This window comes from Mus musculus, chromosome 13 (genome assembly GCF_000001635.26).
Source record: "Mus musculus strain C57BL/6J chromosome 13, GRCm38.p6 C57BL/6J".
In the NCBI taxonomy this organism is placed as follows: Eukaryota; Metazoa; Chordata; class Mammalia; order Rodentia; family Muridae; genus Mus; species Mus musculus.
The window spans coordinates 42,678,741-42,705,473 of NC_000079.6; the positions used below are offsets into that span (position 1 = coordinate 42,678,741).

The 26,733-nt window shown below is 40.4% G+C and overlaps 1 protein-coding gene across 4 annotated transcripts in view; it reads left to right on the top strand.

Annotated features, from left to right (window-relative positions):
• The first annotated feature begins 1,633 nt into the window (after positions 1-1,633).
• Phactr1 (phosphatase and actin regulator 1) overlaps positions 1,634-26,733 on the top strand; it is a 458,153-nt gene continuing 433,053 nt past the window's right edge. The window contains exons 1-2 of one of the 4 annotated variants that reach the window (XM_011244395.3): positions 1,634-2,186; positions 3,910-4,060. In XM_011244395.3, the coding sequence (XP_011242697.1) occupies positions 3,958-4,060 (103 nt within the window). In that variant the 5' untranslated portion in view covers positions 1,634-2,186; positions 3,910-3,957. Of the gene's footprint in view, positions 2,187-2,465; positions 3,002-3,058; positions 3,556-3,909; positions 4,061-26,733 lie in introns of those variants that run through there. The other 3 variants (NM_001302635.1, XM_006516905.4, XM_006516906.4) reach the window with 3 other exon arrangements.

Below are 26,733 nucleotides of genomic sequence, written 5' to 3' on the forward strand. Positions count from 1 at the left end.
ACAAAGCAAGTTCCAGGACAGCCAGAGCTACACGGGGGGGTGGGGGGGGGACCTGCCTCAAAAAGAAAGAAGGAGGGAAGTCAATTTTAGAAAGTGGTCCGATTATACTTTGAAAATATAATGATTATTTTGTAAAATGAAGTCCCTTTTGTGAATGTCTTTTCCTTCCCAAATCATTGCTTTTTAAAAGTTAAAATCTTACCATTTAAGAAAAATCATAGCCTTTTCACATCGCTTTCATTACTTGGGAGGGAAGGAGAGATGAAGAGAGAGAGAGAGAAAGAGAGAGAGTGAGAGAGAGAATATAAATGGGGGCTAAGAGACAACTCCAGGCGAAGTTTGAAGCAGGGTCCTTTTGTCATTTGCTGCTGTGTGTACCAGGCTAGCTGCTCTACAGAGTCCAGGGAGTCTCATGTCTCCTCCACTTTACATCTCACTTTAGGAACACTGGCACTCCAGACATGCCTTAGCCTATCTGACTTTTATGAAGACACTGATGATTCAACCTCGGGGTCCGAATGCTTGCACAGCAAGCGCTCTACCCACGGAATCATCTCCCCAGCCCCAGCATTTTATAAAGCAACTCAAGTTTCCTTTCCTTGGTCAGGACTCCAGAAATTATTGAATTCCAAACCCACTCTCAGTTCCAGGAACACAATCTATTTTTCAAATGTCCTATTTAGCATCATCTTCCATCCCAGGCTCATTTGCACTTAACAGAGTATCTGATGTTTTTCAACTTAATCTCCCTTTCTCCCCTTTCTCTCTGTTTCTCTCCTTTCTCTCTCCACTCCCCCTCCCCCTGTGTCTCTCTCTGTCACCTATGAGTCATTATAATTCCAGTAGAAGCACAATAGAGGGTTAGAACCTGTCGCCCACACCCTACTGTAAGTGAAAAGAACCAGAAGACAGCTTTCTCTTCTTGTAAATGTCAAGTGTTCACCTGTCTCTATTGAGGGCTGAATAGCAATGCAACCTTAAAGCTCAAAGGCCTGGGGTCTGAGCAAAGCTTTGCACATTCAGAGACCAAGCTGCCTTCTCTACAAGGCCTTTCTGATTGATCATTACATTTAGGTCTCCCACGAGGCTGATCTCTCTATAGCACTAACTTGGTACCCGGTTTTCTCTGATGGAAGGGGAGAGCCCACCCTATTATTGACCCACAAGATAGTCAGCAAGGCATTCCCTGATTTCTCTTTTCGGAGACAACCCCTTAACCCACCAAAGGCAAGGTAGAATGGGAAAGGAAAGGACAATTTTCAAAGTCAGTTGTCAGTCACTCTCTAGCACTTGTCCTCTGGCTGAGCTATGGACATGGGCAAGAGGAGTCTGATCTTCCTTCCAAGTCCTTGCAAGCAAGCATGGCTTCTCTTGTATTAACATCCTATCCTGATGCTACCCACTACCCTGTACTAATCATCACTTCTGCTTGGTCCATACAAGGTGGAAGAAGGTTACAGAAAACACATACGGGGGCATGGCTGGATTAACATTACAGCTTTAAGAACATATCTCAAAGTCTCATGCTTACAAGTCCTTCCTGGGGAGCAGTAAGAGGATCTCATACCAGGCTAATGTGAGGGACACAACCAAAGCATCTTTTTTGCTGTGGAGATAATAAATCTGTTGCATTCAGGAAAGAAGAGAGCATTTGGGCATTTTGAAGATCTGACCATGCACAGACAAAAAGAGGGAGAGTGAAAGCCTTCTGTATTTCTCTCCAGAATGTAGCTCGCACTTTTAATTGCCCACCTTGTTTGGCAGCTCAGAAGGAAATGGCAGGGCACCAAACCCTATCCTACCAGGAGCAGCCTTCAGGATTAGCAAGTACTCCACACCTTGGAGAGCCTAGGAGACAGGAGAATCATTTTAAATGCAAATTAAATTGAGGGGGTAGCAGAAAAGAACACATAAAAGACGGTAAAACAAAACCTTTCAATTTTCTTAAATTAGCAGGCTAATGCGTTCTAAAGAGCGGCCCCACTTAGATCCCGGCTTTGGGGGGAGGGGGCATTTCATCACAATATAAAACCCGACAGATCCATCATTCCCCTCCACCCAGTGCTCTTGACTGGAGATTGAAGGGAAAATTAGAAGCTGTTCATTTGGGCTCACAGGCTCAGCAGCCCTGCTCAGCTTGCCCGCCGCTCACTGACAGCGTCCTGTTGAAGGGGGCACAAGTGCTGGTGAGTATCCCCTAACTTTGAGAATTCTTCCCTTCGTGCGTCTTTCTGGCTGTGTTGCCTTGGGTGGGCTAGGTAGGGGTTGTCTCCCAGAGGGTCTGCGTTATAATGCGGCTTTCAAAATATGGGAAATTTCAGACAGCTTTTAAGCTGTTTCTAGGGACAGAAGGAAAGAGTTATTTTCAGCCTAGGTGCCGGTGACTGTTTTTGTGTATTAATTATAATGGGAATGTTCACTGAACATACTATATTGCCAGTTAAATAGCCTTTCTCCATCACCCTACCCCATTCAGCAGAAAGATAGAGACAGGTGCTCCAACATGGTCTAAACACTACAGACCTCCCCACTGTTTAATCATTTACCATGTATTTTGTTCTTACTGCAAAGCAGACTGGGATTTGAGATCGCAAAAATAGATTATTAAAGCAGAAATTCTGATTTTTAAATAACCGGTGAGATCTCCGCTTTAAGAGGTGGGAGAGTAGACTGTGAATGGCCCTGGATGATGCAAAATCTTCATGTAGATTTTGATGGTTCCCTGCCAAAGTTTTACATGGGAAAGTGGTAATTTCCTTCCTTCGCAGAGGAGGGCGTGGAGAGGCTGGAACTGGCGTCACCTTCGGTTGCTAAGGTAACCTGTTCTGGCCATTTTATCTGATAGAGAAAGTCCAGTGGACAGAATACATTATTCATCACTGATCTAATCAGATAATCAAAACTGTTTACTTTCGCTGGGAATATTTAATAAGATCGAAGGCAGCTGGTTGAAACTGCTCATTTGTTCTATCGACGGCCCTTGGTTTTACATGTTTTTACAGTAAGTATTCTTTGCTGTTGGGGTACCTTTGGCTATTTTTTTTTTTTAAAGTTTCCTCTTATCAGACTTGGTTTCTCAGATGAGAGTGTGCAGACTTAGGAAGCAAGTGATTGCTTTAGCCTTCAGAATCTGATTTTTAAAGACTTCCTCTTGTTCCTCCTTTGAAATATAATAGTGCAGAAATAGAGATAGATCTTCTGTGCCAGTATCAGGGGTAACTGCATGGGCTCCGTGAGAAGGGGCTGGCTGGTTTTCATGCCAGGCTAGTGCATGCTATAGGAAACACGGCAAGGCTGTGATGTTTGCCGCTGCTGCACGAACCACGGTTCTGTATCAAAAACAGCCTATACCGGGCATGGGCAGATGAGCCAGTAGCACTGTATAGAATGTGCTGAAGGGAATGGCTGAAGACTAAGGAATTCAAGGCACTTGTACAGCAAACAAGCCAGCCTATATTGCAAAGTGTCTATGAGAGGAGGATCGGATTCCCAGGGGATGCTTTCTACTAGAGGGGACACCAGACACCCCTGGATCAATTGAAGAGCAACTTGCAGGTAGGGTGATACTTTCCAATGCCTTTTATCGGGCAGACTTTTAAAAACTAGAGGTACATGAATTTAAAAGTATACCTTTTGTCAGATAATATACAGCAAGGAAAGAACAGTATGTTATTCCTCTTTAACGTGAATCATTTTAATTTTTGCAGGCAGAATATATTATTTTAAATTGGTGTTAACTAAAGGTTGGATCTTCTCATGCAATACAAAGTCTCTGGCAGTGGGGGCTTTGACATTAGAAATGTCAGTCAAATGTTGGAATATGATAATGGCGTACTCTCATTTAAATTAAGGAATACACATACTTGACATCCTGAAATACTGTGTCTTTCTCCCCTTCCCCCTTTATAGAGAGCTAAGTGATTGCCTTCTCTCAAAATCCTGTTCTGAACATTGAAGATGGATTATCCCAAAATGGATTATTTTCTGGACGTTGAGTCTGCTCACAGACTCTTGGATGTGGAGTCGGCGCAGAGGTTCTTCTACAGTCAAGGAGCTCAAGGTAACAAAGGGAGAAGAGGGGGGGGCCTCACCCTCAGGCTGCTTTGCTGCAAACAGTGCAACATCAGTTCCAACAGCTTGAAAGAGCTCTGTCTTGAAACTTCATTCACTAACATTCCCAACTTGATAACATTTACCAAAGTGCTGCCAGAATTCCAGAACTGACTAGAGAAATCTATAGTCCTGGAGGTGTAAACAAGTGTTGGGTGCCTATCTCTGAGAGCTTTGTTAGCAAATGATTCCCAACTGCTTGTGTCGGTAGCTTATGCCCAAGAGGACTGAGGGATGCTTTCCCACCTGGAAATTGTTAGGCAGGCAACTATTACACTTGTGGCGATCTCAGGGCACCCTGACCTAGCTGAGTACCATCTGACTGGATTATGGGCTTCTGAGATAAGTGGGCCACTTGTGTAGCTGTCTTATCTGGTCTCAATGAGCTCAGTTGCTTTCTAAAGAATCCTCAGTGCACATTCAAGGACTTCCATCCACTTCTGTGAAAGTAAGGCAGACTGTGTGCTTTCATTACCTAGTTCAAGGTAATTGATTAAGCTCTAACATGCTTGCTCTTCTGTCCAGGTTCCATTTAGAACATTTGCCATTGTTAAGGTGGCCAAAGAATTTAAATGGTTTTGTCAAATTGATGGGTAGGAGAGTTTTTTCTTTTTTCTTTTTTGTTTAAATCATAATTTGTGTTTTTCATGAAATGTTTAAGATATCCAGTCAGATGACTTGATTATGGCTGTATCCCAGAGAACACATCGAAAAGGTGGACAATGGTCCTGTTTAAATAGGAAGGTAGTTGAATTCGGGAAAGTCATGAAACAGAGCTATGAAGGAGATACATTAGAATCCTGGCATCTTCCACCTTGGGCATGATGGGAAGCTCATCTTGGGCACTGATAATAACAACACCCCCCGGGGGGTTTTCTCAAGTGTTCTTATGAATTGTTTGTGTTGCTTGTGGCTCTTGGTAACCTTGAGTGCTTTCAAGCCTCTTGCTTCCATTTTCTGGGTATGAGCCTATGCTCTTAAAGTCAAGAGAGGCTGGATATTATCTGCAGGATTTGTTTAGGTCTGCAGGCTCAGCAGCATAGTTTGATTTTGGCAAAAGTGATACCATGGCTAATTCCAACCCTCTAAGAGGAGAGAGGCAGCATTGCTACTGTCTGTCACTTCAGGAGGTCTAAGAAGGTTCCTGAGAAGAAGGGACAGAGGCTAGTTAACACCTCCAGCTTGTTCTGGGTCTACAAGTAGCTAGATGGCTAGAAGATATGGAGCTGGAAGAGAGGGGAGAAGAGAGAGGCTTCCACCCCACATAGCACCTGACTTTATACATGGCTACCTCTGCCCCAGTGCATTCCGTTTCTGAGTCTTACTCCATGACAGGCTCTTCCAGCTATGCTGCAGATCAAGAAAGGAAGCAGTAGTTCACCATGGGGGCTAAAGATCTCTATTCACTTTTTCTTGAGGATGATGGACTCTTGGCTTTTATGGGAGGGAAGCGGGCAGGGTGTGTGGGAGGCTTGAAGATTACAAGGCAGCCTGGTAGCTGCAGCAGATGGAGCTGGGGGTGGAGTGGTCAGAATTGTCACCAGCAGTGACGGTGGTGTAGACTCCAGAGCTGGAATAACTGGGAAACACATGGGAGGTGGCAGCATACGCGATGGCTTCTCCTTGGGGTCACGTGTGCCTGCGGGTGAGGAGGATGCTGATTTCCATTCCAGGAATCCTAGATTGGCAGGGTTCAGTGGGCTCCCCAAACATTAGGGAGGCCGGGGGTCCTCAAATCAGAAATCTAGATGTTTTCGAGATCTGCAGCTAAACAGGAGTGACAGAGCCAGCACACCTATCTAGGGACCCGTATTTAAAAGTCAATTCATACAGTCCTTTGCAAAATGATAACGGTGACAGATCTCTAAGTTGTTAAGCACATTAATGAGTCGAGGTCTTTAAAATTCTTAAAACAACATCTTCAGCATAAGACACTGTGCATCATTGAATCAATAAAATAGATAGCCCATGTTAAAGGCTGCCCCTTGTCTGACTGGGAGTCCCCAAGGCAGCCAAGGGTTTGCAAATAAGAAATCTTAACTTACAGGAGCTCAACCTCCTGTTTCTAGTAAAAAGCACACACACACACACACACACACACACACACACACACACACACACACACAGAGGAATGTTCAGTAAACATAAAATCACTAAAATTTTATGTCTTATCACAGGAAAGCCTACCATAAGACAAACTTCAACAATAGTTAAAGTATGTTATAGTGGATCCCCCCCACCCCATCCCCAGGAACTCTTTCACTTTATCTTAAAACCTGGTCTCCAAGTCCCCCAACACTTAGGGTCATCACTACAGGGTCTCCTCCTTCCAGGACCACTGCCTCCACTGTAACTCACAGCTTCTTTCTACAGTTCACTGGATCCCCTGCAGTCACTTCTGCCCACTTTGCATGGATGTTCAGTCTTTCCAAGACACCAAACCCCTAGGCCTTACAAAGACTTCCAGGTGAACAGTGAGTGGGCAAAGGCTCAGCACCATAGCCTGCTACCCTCTCTTTCCACGGCAAACGCTCATGTCTCCAGTGCATGATTGAAACCTATTTGAATCCATGTCAAGGCTCTGAGTACCAGGAGATAGACTGGTATATGATGGCTGCTTCTTATGAAAGGAGCGTGGGACAAAGAGGGTTAATCTCACTCTAGGCAGCTCTCAACTCAGTTAGACTAGCTCAGAGCAGTGTGAGGATGATCTAAAAACCTAGATGCTATAGCCTCTTCTTATAGCTTGGATTACCCAAGACCTGATTGGCTAGGCTGTTTGTTCCCTTTGTTATTCATTTATGTGACTATTTCTATAGACCAAACACATGTTCTCAGAGATCTAAATCCTTCAAGGAGGAAAGAAAATAAAACACTGAGGGCTCCCCTTTTTCTTTTCCTGTGTGATTTACTCTTTATTGTATATAGTATTTACAAAATTCTAAAATACACCTTCAAAATTAATTATAGACTACATGTCTATCCAAAGCAAGAGTATTAGAAGTATGTTTTTTGACTGACTCATAGGTATTTTTGCTTATTTTTTTTCCTGGAAAATGGAAATATCCTGTTCCAAAATAGAGGAGGATGTTCTAGTTAGTTAACACACGAGGAGTCGGGGAAAATATGAGCTCTTATAGCAAGGGAAAAAAGAGGTCCCAACTTTTCAAAGTCCCTTTGGAAATCCCTAAGACTGTCACGTGTGCGTTCTGTGCTGCTCATGGAGCAGCTTCTTTTCTCCAATCTCCATTTCCCGTTGGTCTGAGTGTAAAAGGGGGAAGATTGGATGACTGGGAATTCTACTATCAAAATAGAGATGTGTTCTGGAGAACGGGGTGGTGAAGCCCACAGGCCTGCTGCTTGACTCCTGTTGACAGATGATGTTCTCCTACTTAGTTTGGGAGTTGTTCACCCCAGAATATCTTGGCGACACAGAGAGAACTCTGTAAAGCCCACCTGTAACTCAAAACAGAAGATTCTGGAAGCTGGAGGTGCATATGACTTCAAAGGTCAGATGAGTGTCCCCAGGACATGTTTAAGTTCACCTTTAATGACAATGATAGTCCCGCCCTCAATGTTAGGCTCTGTGATCTTTACAGCATCCGACTGCACTGAGGGGAACATCATTAAAATTTTAACAAAATGAGTATTGTGAGATTTTTTTTCCGGTTCAAATGGACACCCGGGCTTCTCTCAACACCCTCCCCTCAAACTAAGTGAAACAGGGTCTGAGTGACAAGGTCTTCAGAACCCCAGCTTCCAATAGGCTTCTGGGTCAATCCTATGAAGAAGGATTAGCCACTTTTCTACATGATAGTGATAAAGTTTTTTTTTTTGTTTTTAAAGCATTGTATCTAATGGAGATTATAAACACCCCAAGAGATTTCACAAGATCCTCCATGACTGAAGACCCACTGCAGTCCAATGGAATCATAGTGTCTAAGGGGCGATACCATGAGGAGAATCCATTTCCTTGCTTCCAATGGGCAATCAGGGATGGCATCTGAGGACTGACCATTTTATTATATCCTGTAGCTATGCTTGTTTTTATTTGGGGGTGAGGGGTGAGTGCTAGGGATTGAAACCAGGACAGGTACTTTACTATAAATAAAACCCATTCTTTTGTGGCTATTTCTACCTAAATATCTTTCTTAGCCACACCTAGGTAGTTAAGTATTATAAACTATCATGTGTTATAAATATTTCTTATAGATAACACAAGCCTTACATACTCTAGGCGAGCACTCTACCACTGAGCCACACACTCAGCCCCCAAAGTCGTTTCTTATTAACTGAGTTCAGATGATCCCAAGTGGAAAATAAACATCAAGAAAGGAACATGCATGGATCAGAGACTGTACTTTATATATTCTTTGCTTGTGTTCCTCCCCAATGAAGCATTGGGAATTGTGGATTGTAGCATTATGTGCATGTTGCAGAATAGAACATTTAACACTTGGGGCTGGGAAGGTAACTCAGTTGGAAACTTGCTTGCCACAGACATGTATATGTGAGGTAATGGATCTCCTATAAGCCTAGTGCTGGGAGGAGCAGAGACTCTGGGGCTTTGTGGCACAGACAACCTCGCCCAGTTACTGAGTTTCAGGACCTAGTGAGTCACCGGATTTCAAAAGCTGTTAATCTAAATTGTGCCTAAGAAATAGCAACCAAGTTTGACAGCCAACATCCTCAATCATGTGCTTATATGTGAACACACACACAAACAGACACACACACACACACACACACACACACACACAGAGAGAGAGAGAGAGATAGAGAGAGAGAGAGAATTTAAAATTGATGCTCAGATGATTCTTGAAACAAACCATCCATTTGGATATCTGTGAAGCTAGGATCTGATTCAAGTATGCCTAACTCCAACATCATGCTATTTTGTATATCTCAGTGTTCCTTACTGGAAAGAAGCACCTTTTCAGCTGGTCAGACCGATTAAATCAACCAAGGAGGTGAACAGGGGCAATTCTCATGACCATATCACACTTCCCAAAATGAAGAAGCTGAGAGATTCCATCACATGCCCCAATCACACAGCTTCTAGCAGGAGGCTAGAGAACCCATCCATCTCTTATATCACTCAAGTTCTTTCCACTATGCTGGAGCTCCATATTTTACATAAAAGCTATCAGTGTCACTGGACATTGAAATTACCTTCAACACATTAAAAGGCAGTTGGTTGACTAAAGCCACCAGGCAGTCACATTTGTAGCTCCCGATGACAATCCTCCCTCCTTTATCACTTTGCATAACTCATGACATTTGAAGCCATTGGTGCTCCTCATAACGTACCTTTTCTCTTGTCTGCATTGTCTTGTTCAACAAAGGGAAATGCCAGTTTTGACAACTGATGAATGCCACGGTGAGCTTCTCAGAATCTCTTCAAGTTGTTTTAGGAATAAAGAAACATTCACTGAAACCCTTCTGTCAACCCTCAGTGCTCGCTCATCTCCACCTTTTGTTAAGTGCCGCCCTCCCCACAAGAAATCCATCAGAACATTGGCCTTTGAATCTTTAGCTTTCAGTTGAATGTTCTCCAACTATCCTAAACTTTGCATCTCTGGGATTTCTTAGTATGGTCCTAAGAGACAAAGAACATTTGGTATTACTCAATTAGTTGCAAGTCATTAGTAATGGTTAATTAACAATAGCATTCTCTCTTTTCCTGTGCTTAAGGCAAGACCTGGCTAGCATCAACACCACTTCCCAGTAAGTTTTGCCTGATGTTTCCAGATGTTCCTTCTATGCCTACATTATAGCCTCTGTCATACTACAGGGTTCCATTTCATTTTTATCCCATACTAAATCTCTCCACTCACTTGATATAGGAACTCAAGAAAATGGCAGCCTCTCTAAGCTTCAGGTTCTTCATAGAAATAATTGGCTATCTCCAGATCTAAGGGAGATTGAAGGGTGAAATGAGAAGAGAGAGAGAGAGAGAGAGAGAGAGAGAGAGAGAGAGAGTTGGAAAGAGATAGAGACAGAGAGACAGAATATTCTTGTCAATTAGTCACTAATAATATCCTCTTGTTACTTAAATGCCTTCCATCTACGTGTGTGTGTGTGTGTGTGTGTGTGTGTGTGTGTTTGTCAATCCTAATGCTGATGTTAGTTACCTAAATGCCTTCCGTCTACCTCAAGTATAGTGATCTCCTTAAATACCATTTTCTTGGTGGGCAGCATTATCCTTGGTTATAACAGAGCATTATGATGAATTAAATGCTTCTACTGAACTGGTAGATCTAGAATCCTTCAGTCTACACTTTCAAAGAGAAACTTCAGATTCAGAAAAAAGACTAAATACTTCGGACATGGAAAACACTGCTCCCCAACCCTAATTCCTTTAAAATCTTAAAATCTTCAAGACTAAAGGGACTGGTGCATTAAAAAAAATGATAGAATTAAGATGAGAAAAATGAAAGAAAGTCATCAACACAGATGTATTTATCATGAAACAAAAGAAATCCATTAAAAACTCAAAAGAGAAAGGAAAACATTACAGGAAAAGTTTAGGTATGTTATTAAACAATTATACACTTTGACGTTTCCAGAGGCAATGAAGATTTTAATGTGTAATTGTCAATGATGACTGAGTTTTTCTTCTGTCTGGAAGTAGTTATGAAAGGGATGAACCCAGTGATAACTTACCTGAGACCAATTCAAAGAGTGCTCTGATTATGTTCAGAAGTTGAGTTCTGAGCTCTGCCTAACTCAGATCCCCTACCCTTCTATCTTTAAACACCTACCGCCCAGTCCAGGCTTCGCACATTTTGGACAACGGAGCGTCAACACAGCCGCCACTCACACTCTTGTTTCCAACCAGGCACCATGGAGGAAGCTGTGGAGCCCCATCAAAGTCACTCATTGGAAAGGGACTGTGAGAACAGCTCACGGGGCTCCTGCCAGGCATCAAGCGTCTTGGTCATTCAGCTAGCAGAACTCTGCACTCTCTCTCTCCATCCCTGTCCCATGAGACCTCAGGTGTGACTCATTCTGAAAGCTGAAAGACCAGTTTTCTCCAGAAAAGCTAGGGCACAGCAATGACCACAAGTCAATCCAGTGCCCATTTAAGGAATGGCTGCCAAGTAGATTATAATCTTCTACATCACAGTAGCACCTTTCTGTCTGTCCCTTCGAGCCCTGTTAGCGTCAGCACAGCAGTATCAGTCATGCCTATGGTAACCCCACAAAATGGTTCCTTTCTATGTCTTACTTGGTTCATTACCCAGGTAACTTGCATGCTAACTTCTAGATTGTGTTTCAGAAAAAGGTTTCATATGAATACCTTACAAAATCCTTTCTGGTCTCATTTTTTGCCATTGGTGATCAGGTTATTGCCCTCAACGAATCCTTGTTGAGGAGGTTGGAGATCTGTTCTCTGTAACTCTAGCAAGGAAGTTGCAAGCTGTGCTTCACTCAGGGATGACAAAGCCAACTACCCAGCCTGCCCTCCTGGCCTCCCACACGGTCCATTTTAGACCTCTAATTGCTCACACGCGGGCTCTCCCAACCTGTGTTTAATACAGAGAACACTGTGTGAAGGAGAGAATGAAAGTAGATAAAGAAGGAAAACATCATAGAAACAGCCAGCCCTCCACTCGCATAGATTAGAGAGGGCCCTGAGGTCCAGCTCCAGCTTCCGAGCACGCCTTTGTAACAGGCTCACAAAGGAGCACCTGTGGAGGTCCTTGGTATTTGGAGTGTCTTGCACCTAGGAACCATCTGCTTTAACACAGATTGGGGGTTCAGGTTTCCTCTGGAGAGCAGAGAGTGAGAGGAAGGGAGAAATGTTGAGACATGGGGGGGGGGGAATAACAAAAAAATACAAGGAAACACTTCCAATCCATTAATAACTCCCACTCTCACATACGGCATTTGAAAGAGCAGATTAAAATGCAGCCCACACTTGGCTAGGCTCAGCTATGACCCAATTAGCATAAACAATTCACAGGTGCTGGGGATGAAGTCTCCATCCTCATTTGCCCAAACAAATCTGTTTGTCAAAAAAAAATTGTTATTGTTGTTTTTTTAAGAATGCAAAAAAGAAAACTTGCAGTGTCACCCTCTGTGCCTGTACAACAGAGGCAAGGATAGGAGTCAAGCATAGCCAAGCTAGCTCATAGTCGGTAGCATGTTCACTGTATTTAATGATTTCCCAGGGAGCCATTGATACACAGAGGAGCGAAACTCCTGAATGGACATTGATATATTAAAGCAGAACTTTAAAGTGTTCTGTCTGAAAAGGGAGACGATCTTCAAGATCTATTGGTTTCTCTTTCAGAATTGCGAAACCAGGATAAGAGCAGAGCCTTTGGCAAAAGACAAAAAAAAAAAAAAAAAAAAAGGAATAGAGCCAATTAACTCGTTTAAGTCTCTGTGACTATTTACTTTTTATGTTTACTTTCGTTCCTTTTATAAGCATCACACTGATATCATTACAATGAGGGCACATAAAACCTGATGGTAGGAATCCAATAGCCTCCCATATTCACTACGGGCTAAGCGCTGTGTTTGAGATTTCACCATTACCCTCCAGTGGTCCTGAGTTCAAATAGTGTTGTCTACTTTCTAGCTTGTGCAGGTAAACCAAGAATTTAATCTTTTTTGCTTCCCTTCTGCATTTCCAGTGCAGAATCATAATCAAGTCAAGAGTTCTTAATCCAAAGGGCAAATTTGAGGACTAAATGAAACAAAATGGCATTTTAAAAACTTCCATATAACATGCAGTGTTCAGAAAACTGCTTAGACTCCCTTAATATGGTAGTGTGTTTATTCTGCTGTTTTAGAGATTTTAAAATAGGAATATTTTATCAGGATGGAATAATATATAGCTAGCACTGCCTTTTTTGGACTATGGTGGAGGGCAAGCAGTACAGGGGAATAAGTAGAGCGATAGAAAATGAATTAAGATCATTTACTGACTGACATTGGATAAAGAGTACAGACAGCGCCTAGCTTTCCCAAAAGGCATGAACGTGACATTCGAATACATGGTTTCTAAGTAGCGAACAAATAAATGTAGACCATTAAGCAAAACTGTTAGCACCTGATATTCATATTCAACCATTGGTTGCTCTGATGTCAATTCTTTAATTTTGTCATCCCTCAAAAGAAAGGGGCAGGGCTCCATTTTTCCAGAGAGTTCGCCCCCCGACCCCACCCATTCTATCTCTTCTTGAATGTTGTTCATTCCCAGTTTAAATTTCTAAGCACATTGGAAATGTGAGGAAATCTTAAAATATAAAAATACTAGGGAAGGTGCTGGACCAGTGGCTCAGTGGTTCCAGAGGACCTGCATTTAGTTTCAAGAATCTACATGGTGACTCATGAATGTAGCATCTCACAGTTATCCATAACTTTCATTGCAAGGGGATCAGATACCCTCTTTTGATTTATGTGGGCAACAGGCATGCTCACAGTACACTTACATACATGCAGGTGACACACACACACACACACACACACACACACACAAATAAAAATGTAGAATTGATGTTGAAACAAACTTACTAACGGATTCCAGAAGCTTCCTCTTTATAGCTTTACTGTTGGGTAATATTAGCCACTTTGTCCGTTTCTTAAGACTTCACAGCATCACAGACACGATGTGTTTCCAAGTTGCTATTCAAGATAAGGTGACAGGGAACTTTCCTTTCAGATGGCTTTAGTGAGGGCAGTGAAGCATCTTCTGGGAAGTCTGAAGTGACGTGTGATAAGCCATGGCATCTGAAGAGAGTAATCCATTAGAGTCCTGTGTTTGTTGCAAGGGGACACAGATGCAGAATTACAAAAGAAGAGTCTAGATCAGTAAGCAGAAGCCAACATGTTCAAGGCTTTGTTCGCTGAACTAAGACGTTCCAAAGCAGATGTTGAGTCTACTGAAGACTACAGCACCGTGGGGATCTGTGCTTAGGTGCATTTTTATGAAGGTTACACATATGAGGACTAATAAGACCAAAGACATGAGAGCCACTGGCTACTGCAGTGATGTAAACACAATTGGACAGTGAACAAACTGAGAGAATTCAGAAGGCAGGATCTGAAATCATGAAGATTCTTTGTACATGTGTGACAGTCAGACAGCTGGATACTGAGAGGGCAGTATGTCAAAAGGTCCTAAGATGTTACCTTTGTATATTAGAAGTTATTCCATATATTATATTAGAAGTTATTTATTGAGAGGATTATAAGAAGAGTATTAAGAAGGGGGAAATTAATTTAGAATGTATTGAATTCAGCAAGTGTTTTGAATCTAGAATCCATGTAATCATTAATATGAAATAAGATCCAGCCAGGCATTGGTGGCATAAGCCTTTAATCCCAGCACTTGGGAGGCAGAAGCAGGCAGATTTCTGAGTTCGAGGCCAGCCTGGTCTACAGAGTGAGTTCCTGGTCTACAGCCAGAGCTACACAGAGAAACCCTGTCTCGAAGAAGGAAGGAAGGAAGGAAGGAAGGAAGGAAGGAAGGAAGGAAGGAAGGAAGAGAGAGAGAGAGAGAGGGAGAGAGAGAGAGAGAGAGAGAGAGAGAGAGAGAGAGAAAGGAAGGAAGGAAGGAAGGAAGGAAGGAAGGAAGGAAGGAAGGAAGGAAGGAGGGAAGAAAAAGAAAGAAAGAAAGAAAGAAAGAAAGAAAGAAAGAAAGAAAGAAAGAAAGAAAGAAAGAAAGAAAGAAAGAAAGAGAAAGAAAGAAATCGATTGATCGATCAATGGACCAAAGTCTTGGTATTGAGATCTCTGAGAACAATCCAAAATACTCAGATGGCACAATAATTCTTGAAAACTATTTACTGACATCTTTTACAAGGGTTTTTGAGTTGTATTTCTTCTAAACCTTAAGCTTCCCTTTTATATTATGTAGAGGACTAGGAGCTTGTCAGGACACATTCTAAATTATGCTTTGGACTATAAACACAGTATTTTCTTTTTTAGCACTAATACTGAAAATTAATAGCCCATTTTAAACACTCAAATGAAGCGAATGTTTGTAGTAGCCAAGACAATTTCAAATTCTGGATTAGGATTTTCATCAGAAGCAAAGTCTTGAATTAGCACCAAGAAGAGTATCTAAGAAACAACTCATTCACTGTAGAAGAATTATAGCTTGTCACAGGACACTGCTAAAGAAGAGAAATGAGAGGTTTTGCAACAGCTGTTAAAAATAGGCCTTACTTTTCTTTTGGACCAATATAGACCAAGGTCTTCTTCTTAGTTGACTAAACACAGTCTGTTGACTAAGTTGGTCCGAGAAGATGGTACTTGCCTTAGCCCAATCTTATCTTTATCTTTGAAAAGCCAGACTACACTGCCAACACACCACAGAGCTGATTTCCACATTGAACCCATAACCCAAGCTCACTCAACAGCCTAAAGTTGCAAAGAAAAATAGGGGGGAGAGGAGACCTCACTCTGTATCATGGCCTTTTTATTGGCTCATTGGATTCACAAAAGGGAAATTTGTAGAGTATATTTTTTTCATGACCGACTACTTTATACATATTCTAATGATCAGGTAATTTTTCAAGGACCCACAGCTATGCAAATGAAGCCATAATTAAAATCTTGACCCTCGTGATCCTCCACATCACATCTTCTAGGTCAGTGTTCTCTGGATGAGCAAAGTTACCAGCACACACACACACACACACACACACACACACACACACACACACACATGCATGCGCACACACACTCACACACTGTGAGCCGACCAATAAAATATAGAGTGCTCACCCCGTTTGTGTTCAGAGGCAGTGTCTCCAGAACTGAATGGTAAGAAGATGGCCCCACAGTCATTCTGTGTGCTTATGCTGTAGAAGAAGCTCCCAAGAGGAACATTTCATATTTCTTTCTTGTAAAACTAGCACAGTGGTAGGAGAGACCTCCATTCTTAGCTTGAATTAGACAGTATATGATTTACCTGTGAGGCAACTTTGCTAGGTCCCCATGGGAATTTCTTGCAACACTCATAACTCACTTTTTTCCCTCTTCAATACCAATATAGTCCATAATAGTTATACAAAAGTTAGAAAATGCAGACCATAAAACCAAACCAAACCAAACCAAACCAAACTGAAGCATTACCCATCACCTAAAATAAGTGATCCTATAACCCGGAGCACATGCGTACATCCTTATGATGCAGAAAACCCTGGCGTGTGCTCTTAATCTAAATCAAGACCCATGGATCATTTATGACCTCTATTTTAATCTTAAAATTAATAAAAATTCATGTAAACTAAGGACTGTTGGTGCTCTCCATGGATTAATAATCAGACACAGTTTGAAAGAAGGAAGATGGGTCCGTTGTGTTTTGGTTTTACCCCAAAGTTACCTTTGCCAGCTGGACTGTATCCCTGAATCAGTGCTTCTGTTATTTACTAGACAGAGTGTCTGACTAATGCCCTGTGATCTGATTACCATCAGCAGCCCATCTGTAGACACAACAGAATACAAATAAAACATCCACCTAATCCGTCCTAGGCAGGTCTTTGCTTCCTACTCGACCGTTAAGAAAAGTCCACAATCCCGACTTCCCAACAACAGCGTGCCTTCCTCTTGTTCAAGACATACCAAGAGCTTCCCAGGTCTTTCTGATCTTTTACTCAACAGTGTAGTCATGGCAGTGATAGAACATTAGAGCCTGAAAATGCTACATTCAACTGGTCCACTTTACAGATGACAAAAACTGAGCCTTGGGGAAGAAAGGAAAAGCAAGCATTGCTTATTAATACCTAACATACACCAGAAGCTATGCATGTACAGGTCACTGAAAACAAGAAATTTGTCACTGGTTAGAGTTTATTTCCCCAATTCATATGAAATAAAGTTTAGAAGGATATATATATATATATATATATATATATATATATATATATATATATATATATATTGTGTGTGTGTGTGTGTGTGTGTGTGTGTGTGTGTGTGTGTGTGTGTGTGTAGTATCAACTATAATGACTATAATGCCAGGATTCAAGCATACGTCTTCCCAGCTTTATAGTTTTTTACATTTCTAGGGACTAGATGGTAGGGGGTGAGAGCTAGGTATTTACCTGTATAACATAGCGGGATGTGGCCCAGGAGTTAGACAAAACCCAGGATCCCAGTGCCGAGGCTGAAGGTCCTAGTCAGTTTCTTATTGCTGTGATAAACAGTACAACCAAAAGCAAGTTGGGGAAGAACTTTACATTTTATATAGCCCATCATGAAAGGATGTCAGGGCATGACCCCAAGGCAGGAAGTAAAGCAGAGGCTATGGAAGAGCTCTATTTGTTGGCTTGCTCTTCACAGCTTGCCTGACTGGATTTTTAATACAACCCAGGATCACCTGCCCAGGGGTGGCACCATCATAGTAGGCTGGACCCTCCCAAGACAGCCATTAAAATCTGATCCCCTCCTCCTAAGACTTGCCAACAGGTCTCTCTAAAGAAGGCATTTTCTCATTTGTGGTTCCCTCCTCCCAGACAACCCTGGCTTGTGTCAAATAATAAAAAGCTAAGCAGGACACTGATGTCCCTATCTCTAAATGCTATCATCTGCTTGTAAAGTGACTCAAATAACTCAAGCTAGCAGACTTTACTTTGAGGTGACTTCCAAACGAACAAGGCAAGCGGTTTCCTGCACAAGGCTAACACCAAGAATATATCACCTTTCTGCACAGTGAACATGAGTCAGGGATTCAAAAACCTTAAGTTAAGACCTTAAATTATGTGATTAATTACCATCTATATTTAAAACTAGCCACGTAGAAAATGCACAATTAAAACAATAAGGCTTGCTGTTAGCTGTCCTGGTGACTGTGACCTGGAAAGTGACATATACTTTATCCAGGCATGATCAACATTTAAATAATAGAAGCTGCTTGGGTTTCTGTCTGACTCAGTTCCATGTGCAAAGCCTGAAGCAGTTTCCTTTCTGCATCTAGTATGGCTTAGCAGCCAGCCCCCAGCCGCTCTGTACAGTGTCTACTTTAAGAAACTGGGAGGAAAGGAAGCAACGAACATTTGTTGTCCGCCCACAGTTTGTCAGGCTCTGTGTTAGGTGTTTTACATTTGTTACATAATGTTTTATCCTCCCAAGGCCCAGTGAACGAGTTCACTTTATTTCTCATTTGCATATAAGGAAAAAGCAAAGGTTGGGAGAGTTAATTTTTTTTAAGTAAGTCTGATAGCGATCAAGCTTTGAAATTGTGCCAAGGTTTAATTTCACAGCTATAGCCTTGCTTTGGGCTGGTGAGTAATAACAGCTTACATACAGTCAAGGTTTATCAGGAATCATTTTTTTGCCAAAGACTTAATAAGGATTATGCATTTGAATCCCCATGGAGACTGTAAGGTTTGAGCACTCTGTCCGTCTCGTAGATTCACAGAGAGACTGGTTTGTATGAAATCATGAAATTACGAGTATGGAATTTGGATGCAAATTTGGGAAGGCTGACCTCACATCTGTGTTTTTAAATAGCACTTCTTATTTTCTGAGAGGAATATAATACTGCCATCATCTTTCTTATATGTTCTTATGTATGCAAAGTGAAAATCATAAAGGGCTATGAGGTTGGCAGAGGTAAGCAGAGGGCAGAACTAATTTTCTTAGTGGTACAGAAGTGCAGGAGTGGGGATAAAAATATTTGAGCCACAGAAATCAAGCAGTCAGACATGCAGAGATGGAGAGTGGAAGAAAGACTTGCCACCAGAAAGACAAACAGGTTTTATTAATATGTCTCATGCAAATAAACAGTTTGAAATTAGGTATAATTTTTCATGAAATGAAACATAAGCCCTCTGGAAGAGGATTGTCAGCCTAGTGTTTGGTGAGTTAACTAATAGTCTTGCATCCCTCTATATGCAGGCATCAATCCAAGAGAAGATAGATATTCTAGCCTTACAGAAGACTCAGAGCAAAGTCCCTAGTCCTATATAGCTGTAGAAAACAGGGCTAGCTCAGCGTCCAGATGTGGACATATCTTTTGTAATCTGCCTTCTACTGCTTGTGGCAGCAAGAGTGTGGATTTCATAGTCATCTGGTTCTCCTCTGATAGACTCTGAGGTGGACAGCACACTCCTAATATCGTGCAAGTGAGACTTAAATGGGGCCTTGTAGAAAGATCATGTATCTAGAATCTGGGCAGAAACAGTAAAATGAAAGCAGCCATCCATTCTCTGTTATGGTCCCTCATAAATTTACCAAGGATAAAAGGGAACTGGTTGGGCTGGAGAGACCGCTCAGCGGTTAAGAGCACCAACTGCTCTTCCGGAGGTCCTGAGTTCAATTCCCAGCAATCACATGGTGGCTCACAACCATCTGAAATGGGATCTGATGCCCTCTTCTGGTGTGCCTAAAGAGAGCAATGGTGTACTCATCTACATAAAATAAATAAATAAATCTTGGTGGGGGCGAAGAACTGGTGTCAGGAGTGTGTCAGAGAGAGAGAGCTCCTTTAAGGACAAGCTGAAGAGTAAAAGTTCAAAGGCACCAGTAACATTTTTTTTTTTTTTGGCCTAGAACATTTTGATTCCCTAGAAGAGAACGTTATGTCTAAAAAATTAAGATGTCCCAGGATCTGCAAACTAAATTTAGTGATAACAAAAACCCAGCTCAACGTACATTCTTGGTCTTTTTTTGTTAAACACGCTTGAGATGTGGAAGTAACTACCATAAACTGGGTTGTATTGCAGTCAGTGGTATCCTTTTGTATCACTTATACCTTGTGTTTTCTGTAGTTTGCCATTGTGACACAGTACTGGGTTCAATTGTGAGGTCTAGCATGGCTTACCTTTCTAAATCTTATGGGATACACCAGTAGGCAAAGTGTGTTTCATTACTGCGGCCCAGATTCCTAAGCTGCTTAAATAAAGTACACAAGACTCAATTTTCAACAAAATGTCAAGGGCCTCCAATTAATCTAAAACAAAATATTCTTAATATTAATACTGTTTGTCCACAGACTTGGGGCTTCCCTAACAATGATAATTTCTCATACATTTTTTTTAATAAAAACGGTAGGCCCTCCTCTCTATTTAACCTCTGGACATTTCTCATAAAGAGAAAGGAATGAATATGTTTTTCCTGGATTGATTTGGTTGCCTTTATTGTTTCCATAAGAGATCTGTCACCTCTTTACCTCCCATCTATCTATCCATGGGAATGAACGTGTAGATAGTTATTTGAAAACCACAGCACTTCATCAGCTACAGTAATGTTTTAATTTAATGTGCTCTTTGCATTGCTTTGTAAGCTGACTGGTAACCTCCCTTAAAGGACCCTCTGCTCCAGGATGAAGTCCAGACCAACGTCAGTTCAGCTTAAGGCTATGGTCCAGGACAGCTCCGTCTACCCTGGAATATTTCTACACCCTTATCTTGCCATTTGTGACATCATCCTTTGTGAAGCACGTGATTCTTCTCTGCCTTTTTAACAGACCACTCCTAATGCGGCATTTTCTGTCATAATCTCGGGATGAGACTCAAGTACGCGTTTCCTAGGATAGAATACTCCAAAAGTAACATCACATTTTCCCCTAGGCACCTAAAACCCAATTGTTCTTCACCAGAGGTGACCATTTTCATTGCCAGGCAAGATTCTACCTTGAAAGGAATGAGTGTGGAGGAGGAAACTTTAAAGCCAATAATACCCTCATCTTCATCAAACTTTCCTCTAGGTTTAGCATCTCTGTTGGTTCTTCCTTGATTTATTTCCACTTACTTGATATTTATTGATAAGTATTGTAATGGATACAAAATGATGTTTTTTAACAACACCTACCTCCATATTAATAAGTGAGCTCTTAGCATTCCACTGAGAAAAGGAACAGGAGCTATTTCTTTTCCTCGTTCACTCTCTCATTCATTCATGTATTCATGCACGCATGCATTTCTTACCAGATCTCATTCACTTACCATCAGGGCTCACAAGTGTCTTCTTTTAATGTAGCAACTTCTATGAGTGGATGCCATAAGTTTGTCTCCACGTTATCCCAGCTTGAATCCATGCAAGCCTCATCAACTAGGCTCCTTATTCCTGTGATTTCCTCCTTTCATTTTAACCTATAATCAAGGCACAACAACTGCTAGAAATTATTTTATCCCTTGCACACATTCCACGACAGTTACCTTATGATATTGTCAGAGCAAAGTACTTTAAAAAAAAAAAAAAAGAAAGACATCTATCTAAAAACCTACTTTCAATAAGACAAAAACAGAAAAAAATTAAAAGCGAAGTCCACACAGAGAAATATAGAGAATTCTTAAATAAATTGATAAAATTACAGTCATACACATGGAACACAGACAAAACATTCATACATAGAAAAATAAATGAATATTAAAAACAAAATAAAAGTATAGATACCAGAGATAGTTAAGATAATACCCCCTAGTTAAGGGTCAAATAAACAAGCAAACAAAAAAACCCACAAAATGTTGGTATAGTATAATATGAACATTCCCAAAACGGTCCAAGTCATCTACAACCAGAGTCAGTCCATATGACAGATATGTAAAGTCTAAAACTCAGCATTCATTCCTGTCTCTCCTCTCTATCTGCCAGCTCATACATTCTTTATGCCCCAATGTCCACAATGTTCCCATCTTAAATGGTAGAAGTGAACATCGATGATTATCTACTCAAGTATTCATTATTAGTTATGTGTGATGTTTGAACTCTTTATGAGTCACTATATTAACCACTACCCACTGCACAATGAAGCTTTTCTGACCAAAGTTGAAAGCAACACAAATTTATAGATCTAAACATAAATGTTTAGAAGATAGTTTCACAACAGGATCACCTACCAAAACCACAAGAGTACGTTGTTCCTTGGGTCTACGGTCTTTCCAATCATGGACTACTTACCAGTAGCAGACATGAAATCCCTTGTATGGAGCAGATTTTATGGCTTGTCATAAAGCAGTTGGTTACCTGTATAACCAGTATGCCACTATTACGCCAGTAGGACTATCATGTCAGGCAGGTCAATATTGTAGCATGCAAGTCCAGCTGTATATGAGATAATTGATATCTATTTTCCCCATCGGTCTGTGTCACCTTCTGGCATTCCATAAGGTACCCAGCAGCAGGGCGAGAGTTTCCTGGTCAGCTGAGGTTGGTTTAGCTATGCCCTGTATGCAAACTGAGTGATGTCTTCATCAGAAGAGTCTTCCCTGATGAAGTTCATCCAAGTGAGCGCATCTGCTTATGGCAGGAAACCAAGAACAGTGCCAAGAGATAATATTGTTTCGGTGCCCTCTGACTTTGGGGTCATCATAAGTAATTCTGCTTTGGACATGTTCTAAGATAACTTTATGTTTACTTCTGTTTGCCTAAACATAATCAAAGTTTTCCAAAGGAATTTGACAAGCCTAAAGATATTTGCAGTGTTATTCTTTTAATAGCTATAGTATCCACAGTGAGAACCCCAATCTGATTCCTAACATTGAAGAGTTCTCTCTTCAGCCTTTTCCTCTTTATCCATTTCTTCCAGAAAGTAATCAATTTTATTGATTTTTTTTGAGGAATACATTTTTAATTGATTTAATTTCTTTTGTGTTCCTGCTTTCAATTCCATCGACTTCTGCTTTTATCTTTATCATTTCCTTCTGTTTTTATTTGGAAATTTTTCCTCTTCTTTTTCTTTCCTGTATTCACAAGATTAAAAACTTATATTTGCTTTGAGACTTTTCCTTTTCTCTAAGTAAGCGTTTATGTGTTAAACATTACCTGATTAGTAGTGTTTTAGTTATACTTCAGGTAGTTGGTACATTACGTTTTAAATGATGTCGTGACATGAATAGAAGTTCTTTAGTTTCAGTGACTCAGTGTGGCTATTTGCTCTTTTCTGCTTGTCGCTTCATATAAAGTTGTCTTAAAACTTTATTCCAAGTTTACACAATTGTTTTCCTATGAGAGAAATTTTCACATGGAAATTCTATTATCTTTCACATATTTGTTCATGAGCCATGTGTAATTGGATTTGGTGTCTAATATGAGGAAGGGATCAGAGTGGTTTTCTACTCTGTAAATATTCAAATAATGAAGTAATATTTATTTAAAATTGCCTTTCTATATTACAAACGTATCCTCATCCAAATCACAGGACCCTTTGGCTTTTAGGTCTTCTATTCATCCACTCATCTCACATTATATTTGTATTCTATGCTTTCATGAATCTTAGGTCTTATATTAGAAATCTACAAGTTCACTCTCATTTGTCAAGACCATGCTAACTAGTTTCTCTTTGCATTCCCACATGCATTATAAAATCACTTGTCAAATTTTCTTTTAAAATGCTTAGATTTGTTTGGAATTACATTGGATCTGTAGGTCAATTTTTAAAGGTTGATGCCTTAATAATTACTTCTGACATTTATTTTGCCTGCCTTATTTATTTATCCAAGACCTCTAGTGGAATACTGAATGGATATGGGGAGAGTCAACATAGTAGGAAGATTTTTCTAATATCTGTAGGTATTTTTGCTCTTAAATTCATGAAAATTATCATAGCACATTAGTTCCATTTTACTTAGGTATTCTTAATTTATATCCATGAAGCTTCATAGTTTTATGTGGAATTATTACCCATCTTTGTTAACAACAAAAAAAAAATCTTCATAGCTATTTGACAATTTTAATGCCATTCTGTGTGGTACTTTAAAATTTTTGTTTTCAGGCCAGTGAGATGGCTCAGTGTTTGTAAGGGGGCTTGCTAGCAAACCTGACAACTTGAGTTCAATCCCTAGAATCCACAGGGTGGAAGAAGGGAACAAATTCATACACATTTTCCTCAGACATCCACAGTCATGTGGTACATGCGCACCTTGGCACAGCCATGCTCAAGCCCATATAAATAAATAAATAAATAAATAAATAAATAAATAATCTTAATTAAAACTAGAATTTTATCTTCTAATTTTATATAGAAGATGGATGTTTTATTCAAACGTATCCAGTGATATTGTGAAATGTATGCTTTCTAACAGCCTATGTACTCATAAGGATTCTGTGTATTCGCAGTTCTAATAGATATGACTAATAAAATGTTTATTCCTGCTTTAAAATTAATTACCTCTTGCATTTATTTTGCTTGTCTTATTGACGTATCCAGGAACTCTACTGTAATACTGAATAGGTTTTTGGGAAATCTGTACACTCCATCTCATCCTTTAAACTCTAACTCAGTAGATTCAGTCTGAGGATACAGAACTGACATTTTTGGCCTGCAATGATAGTACACACCTGAAATTCCAGCACTCAGTGGCTGAAGCAAGAGGAATATAAGTATAATAACGTACTGGGATACCTGGGACAACTGTATACCAAAACAAATAAAGAAACAAAGGTCAAATCTCACCTGACTAATTCAAGGGTGTTCTGGAAGCATACGATTTAAAGGATAAGTTTTTACTTACCTCAAAATTTTCCATAATAATAATAATCTATTACCCTAATTTTGTTTGTATTTCTGTCTCGACTCTCTTCTGTAGAAATTATGAAACCATAAAATATTTATTTTGAGGCCCTAATATATTACTTCTATTTTTGGCTCTAGCTCATGAAGTAATAAGAACAAAGGCTCTGAGATTTTTAACTGTTTGGCAGGCTTTAGAAAAATAAGAAAACATTGTACTTACTTAAATTGTAAATATTGTACATATTTTTTAAAACGCAATTTAAAAATTTTTTTGTATTGGTAGTTGTTGAGGTCATAACTGAATTCAGTTCTCTGGATGCACACTCTCATATCCACCTAAGTCCTCATAAAACCATAGGAATGTTTGCCACAGGATAGAAATGCTACAAGGGATAGATTCTACAGAATTCAGAGCTATGAAATATATATGAGTACTGTGAATCAAAACTAACAGATAGCATGTTGTTTCCGAAATATAATTACTTATAATTATATAACAAAGGAAAATGTCTCGTAAGACTGAGAGCCAAAAAGATGCTGAAAATTTTTAGTGGGAAAGACCAGAATAGCTTTTCTAGCTTCCTTCCTGTTGCTGTGATAAAGTCCATGAACAAAACCAACTTGGTGACAGAAGTGTTTATTTGATTTTATACAATGCTAAAACATAGTCCACTGAGGGAGGTCAGGGAAGAAACCTGGAGGCAGGAACTGAAGAAGAGGCCATGGAGGGGTGCTGCTTACTGGCTTGCTCCACCTGAGTTTTTGCTTAGCCTGCTTCTTTTTTTTTTTTTTTTTTTTTTTTTTTTTTTTTTTTCCTGTCTGAGAAATTTTTAGTTGAAGGTGGTGTTGATATTTTTTCTTTTTTAAATATTTTTAATTAGGTATTTTCCTCATTTACATTCCCAATGCTATCCCAAAAGTCCCCCATACTCCCCCACCCACTCCCCTACCCACCCACTCCCACTTTTTGGCCCTAGCGTTCCCCTGTACTGAGACATATAAAGTTTGCAAGACCAATGGGCCTCTCTTTCCAGTGATGGCCGACTAGGCCATCTGTTGATACATATGCAGCTAGAGACAAGAGCTCCGGGGTACTGGTTAGTTCATATTGTTGTTCCACCCATAGGGTTGCAAATCCCCTCAGCTCCTTGGGTACTTTCTCTAGCTCCTCCATTGGGGGCCCTGTGTTCCATCTAATAGCTGACTGTGAGCATCCACTTCTGTGTTTGCTAGGCCCCGACATAGTCTCACAAGAGACAGTTGTATCAGGGTCCTTTCAGCAAAATCTTGCTAGTGTTTGCAATGGTGTCAGCGTTTGGAGGCTGATTATGGGATGAATCCCTGGATATAGCAGTCTCTAGATGGTCCATCCTTTCGTCTCAGCTCCAAACTTTGTCTCTGTAACTCCTTCCATGGGTGTTTTGTTCCCAATTCTAAGAAGGGGAAAGTGTCCACACTTTTGTCTTCGTTCTTCTTGAGTTTCATGTGTTTCGTAAATTGTATCTTATATCTTGGGTATTCTAAGTTTCTGGGCTAATATGTACTTACTGATAAGTGGATATTAGCTTAGCCTGCTTCTAATACAACACAGAACCACATGGCTAGGGGTGGTGCTGCCTAGAGTGGGTTAGGTCCTCCCAAATCAGTCATCAAGAAAATTTCCTGCAGACTTGCCTACAGATCATTCTAATGACCCAGGCACTTTCTTAACTGAAACATCTTCTTCCACAAATGACTCTGGCTTGTGTTAAGTTAAACACAAAGTATAATCGAATCAGGACAATAACCCAATAGCTACAAATAACTATCGAGTGTTATAACTGAGCAGGGCCTTTGCATGTAATCTGAGCCTTACACTTTTTTTTTTCTTTTTTGCCTTACACTTTTACAAGATGTGACTGAGGTCCGTCCTTCTCCAAGTGTTATTTTGTAATTTGTTAGATAATACTCATCCTTGGATGGGGTCCATCTCCTTTGAGTCCCGCTCTGGGATTCTTCTGATTCCAGTCTAATATTTAATGAAAATAAGCTATGAATATGAAATAGATAAAGAATCGGGAAATACAATTGTAACACGATCACAATGAGTTCTTCATAGAGGAAGCGAGGGGAGACAGGAAAAAAGACTGACTCTGTAGGAAGATGGTTAGAGATAAAAAACAAATGCAAGAAGAAACGTGGAAAGAATAAAATAACAGTCAAAA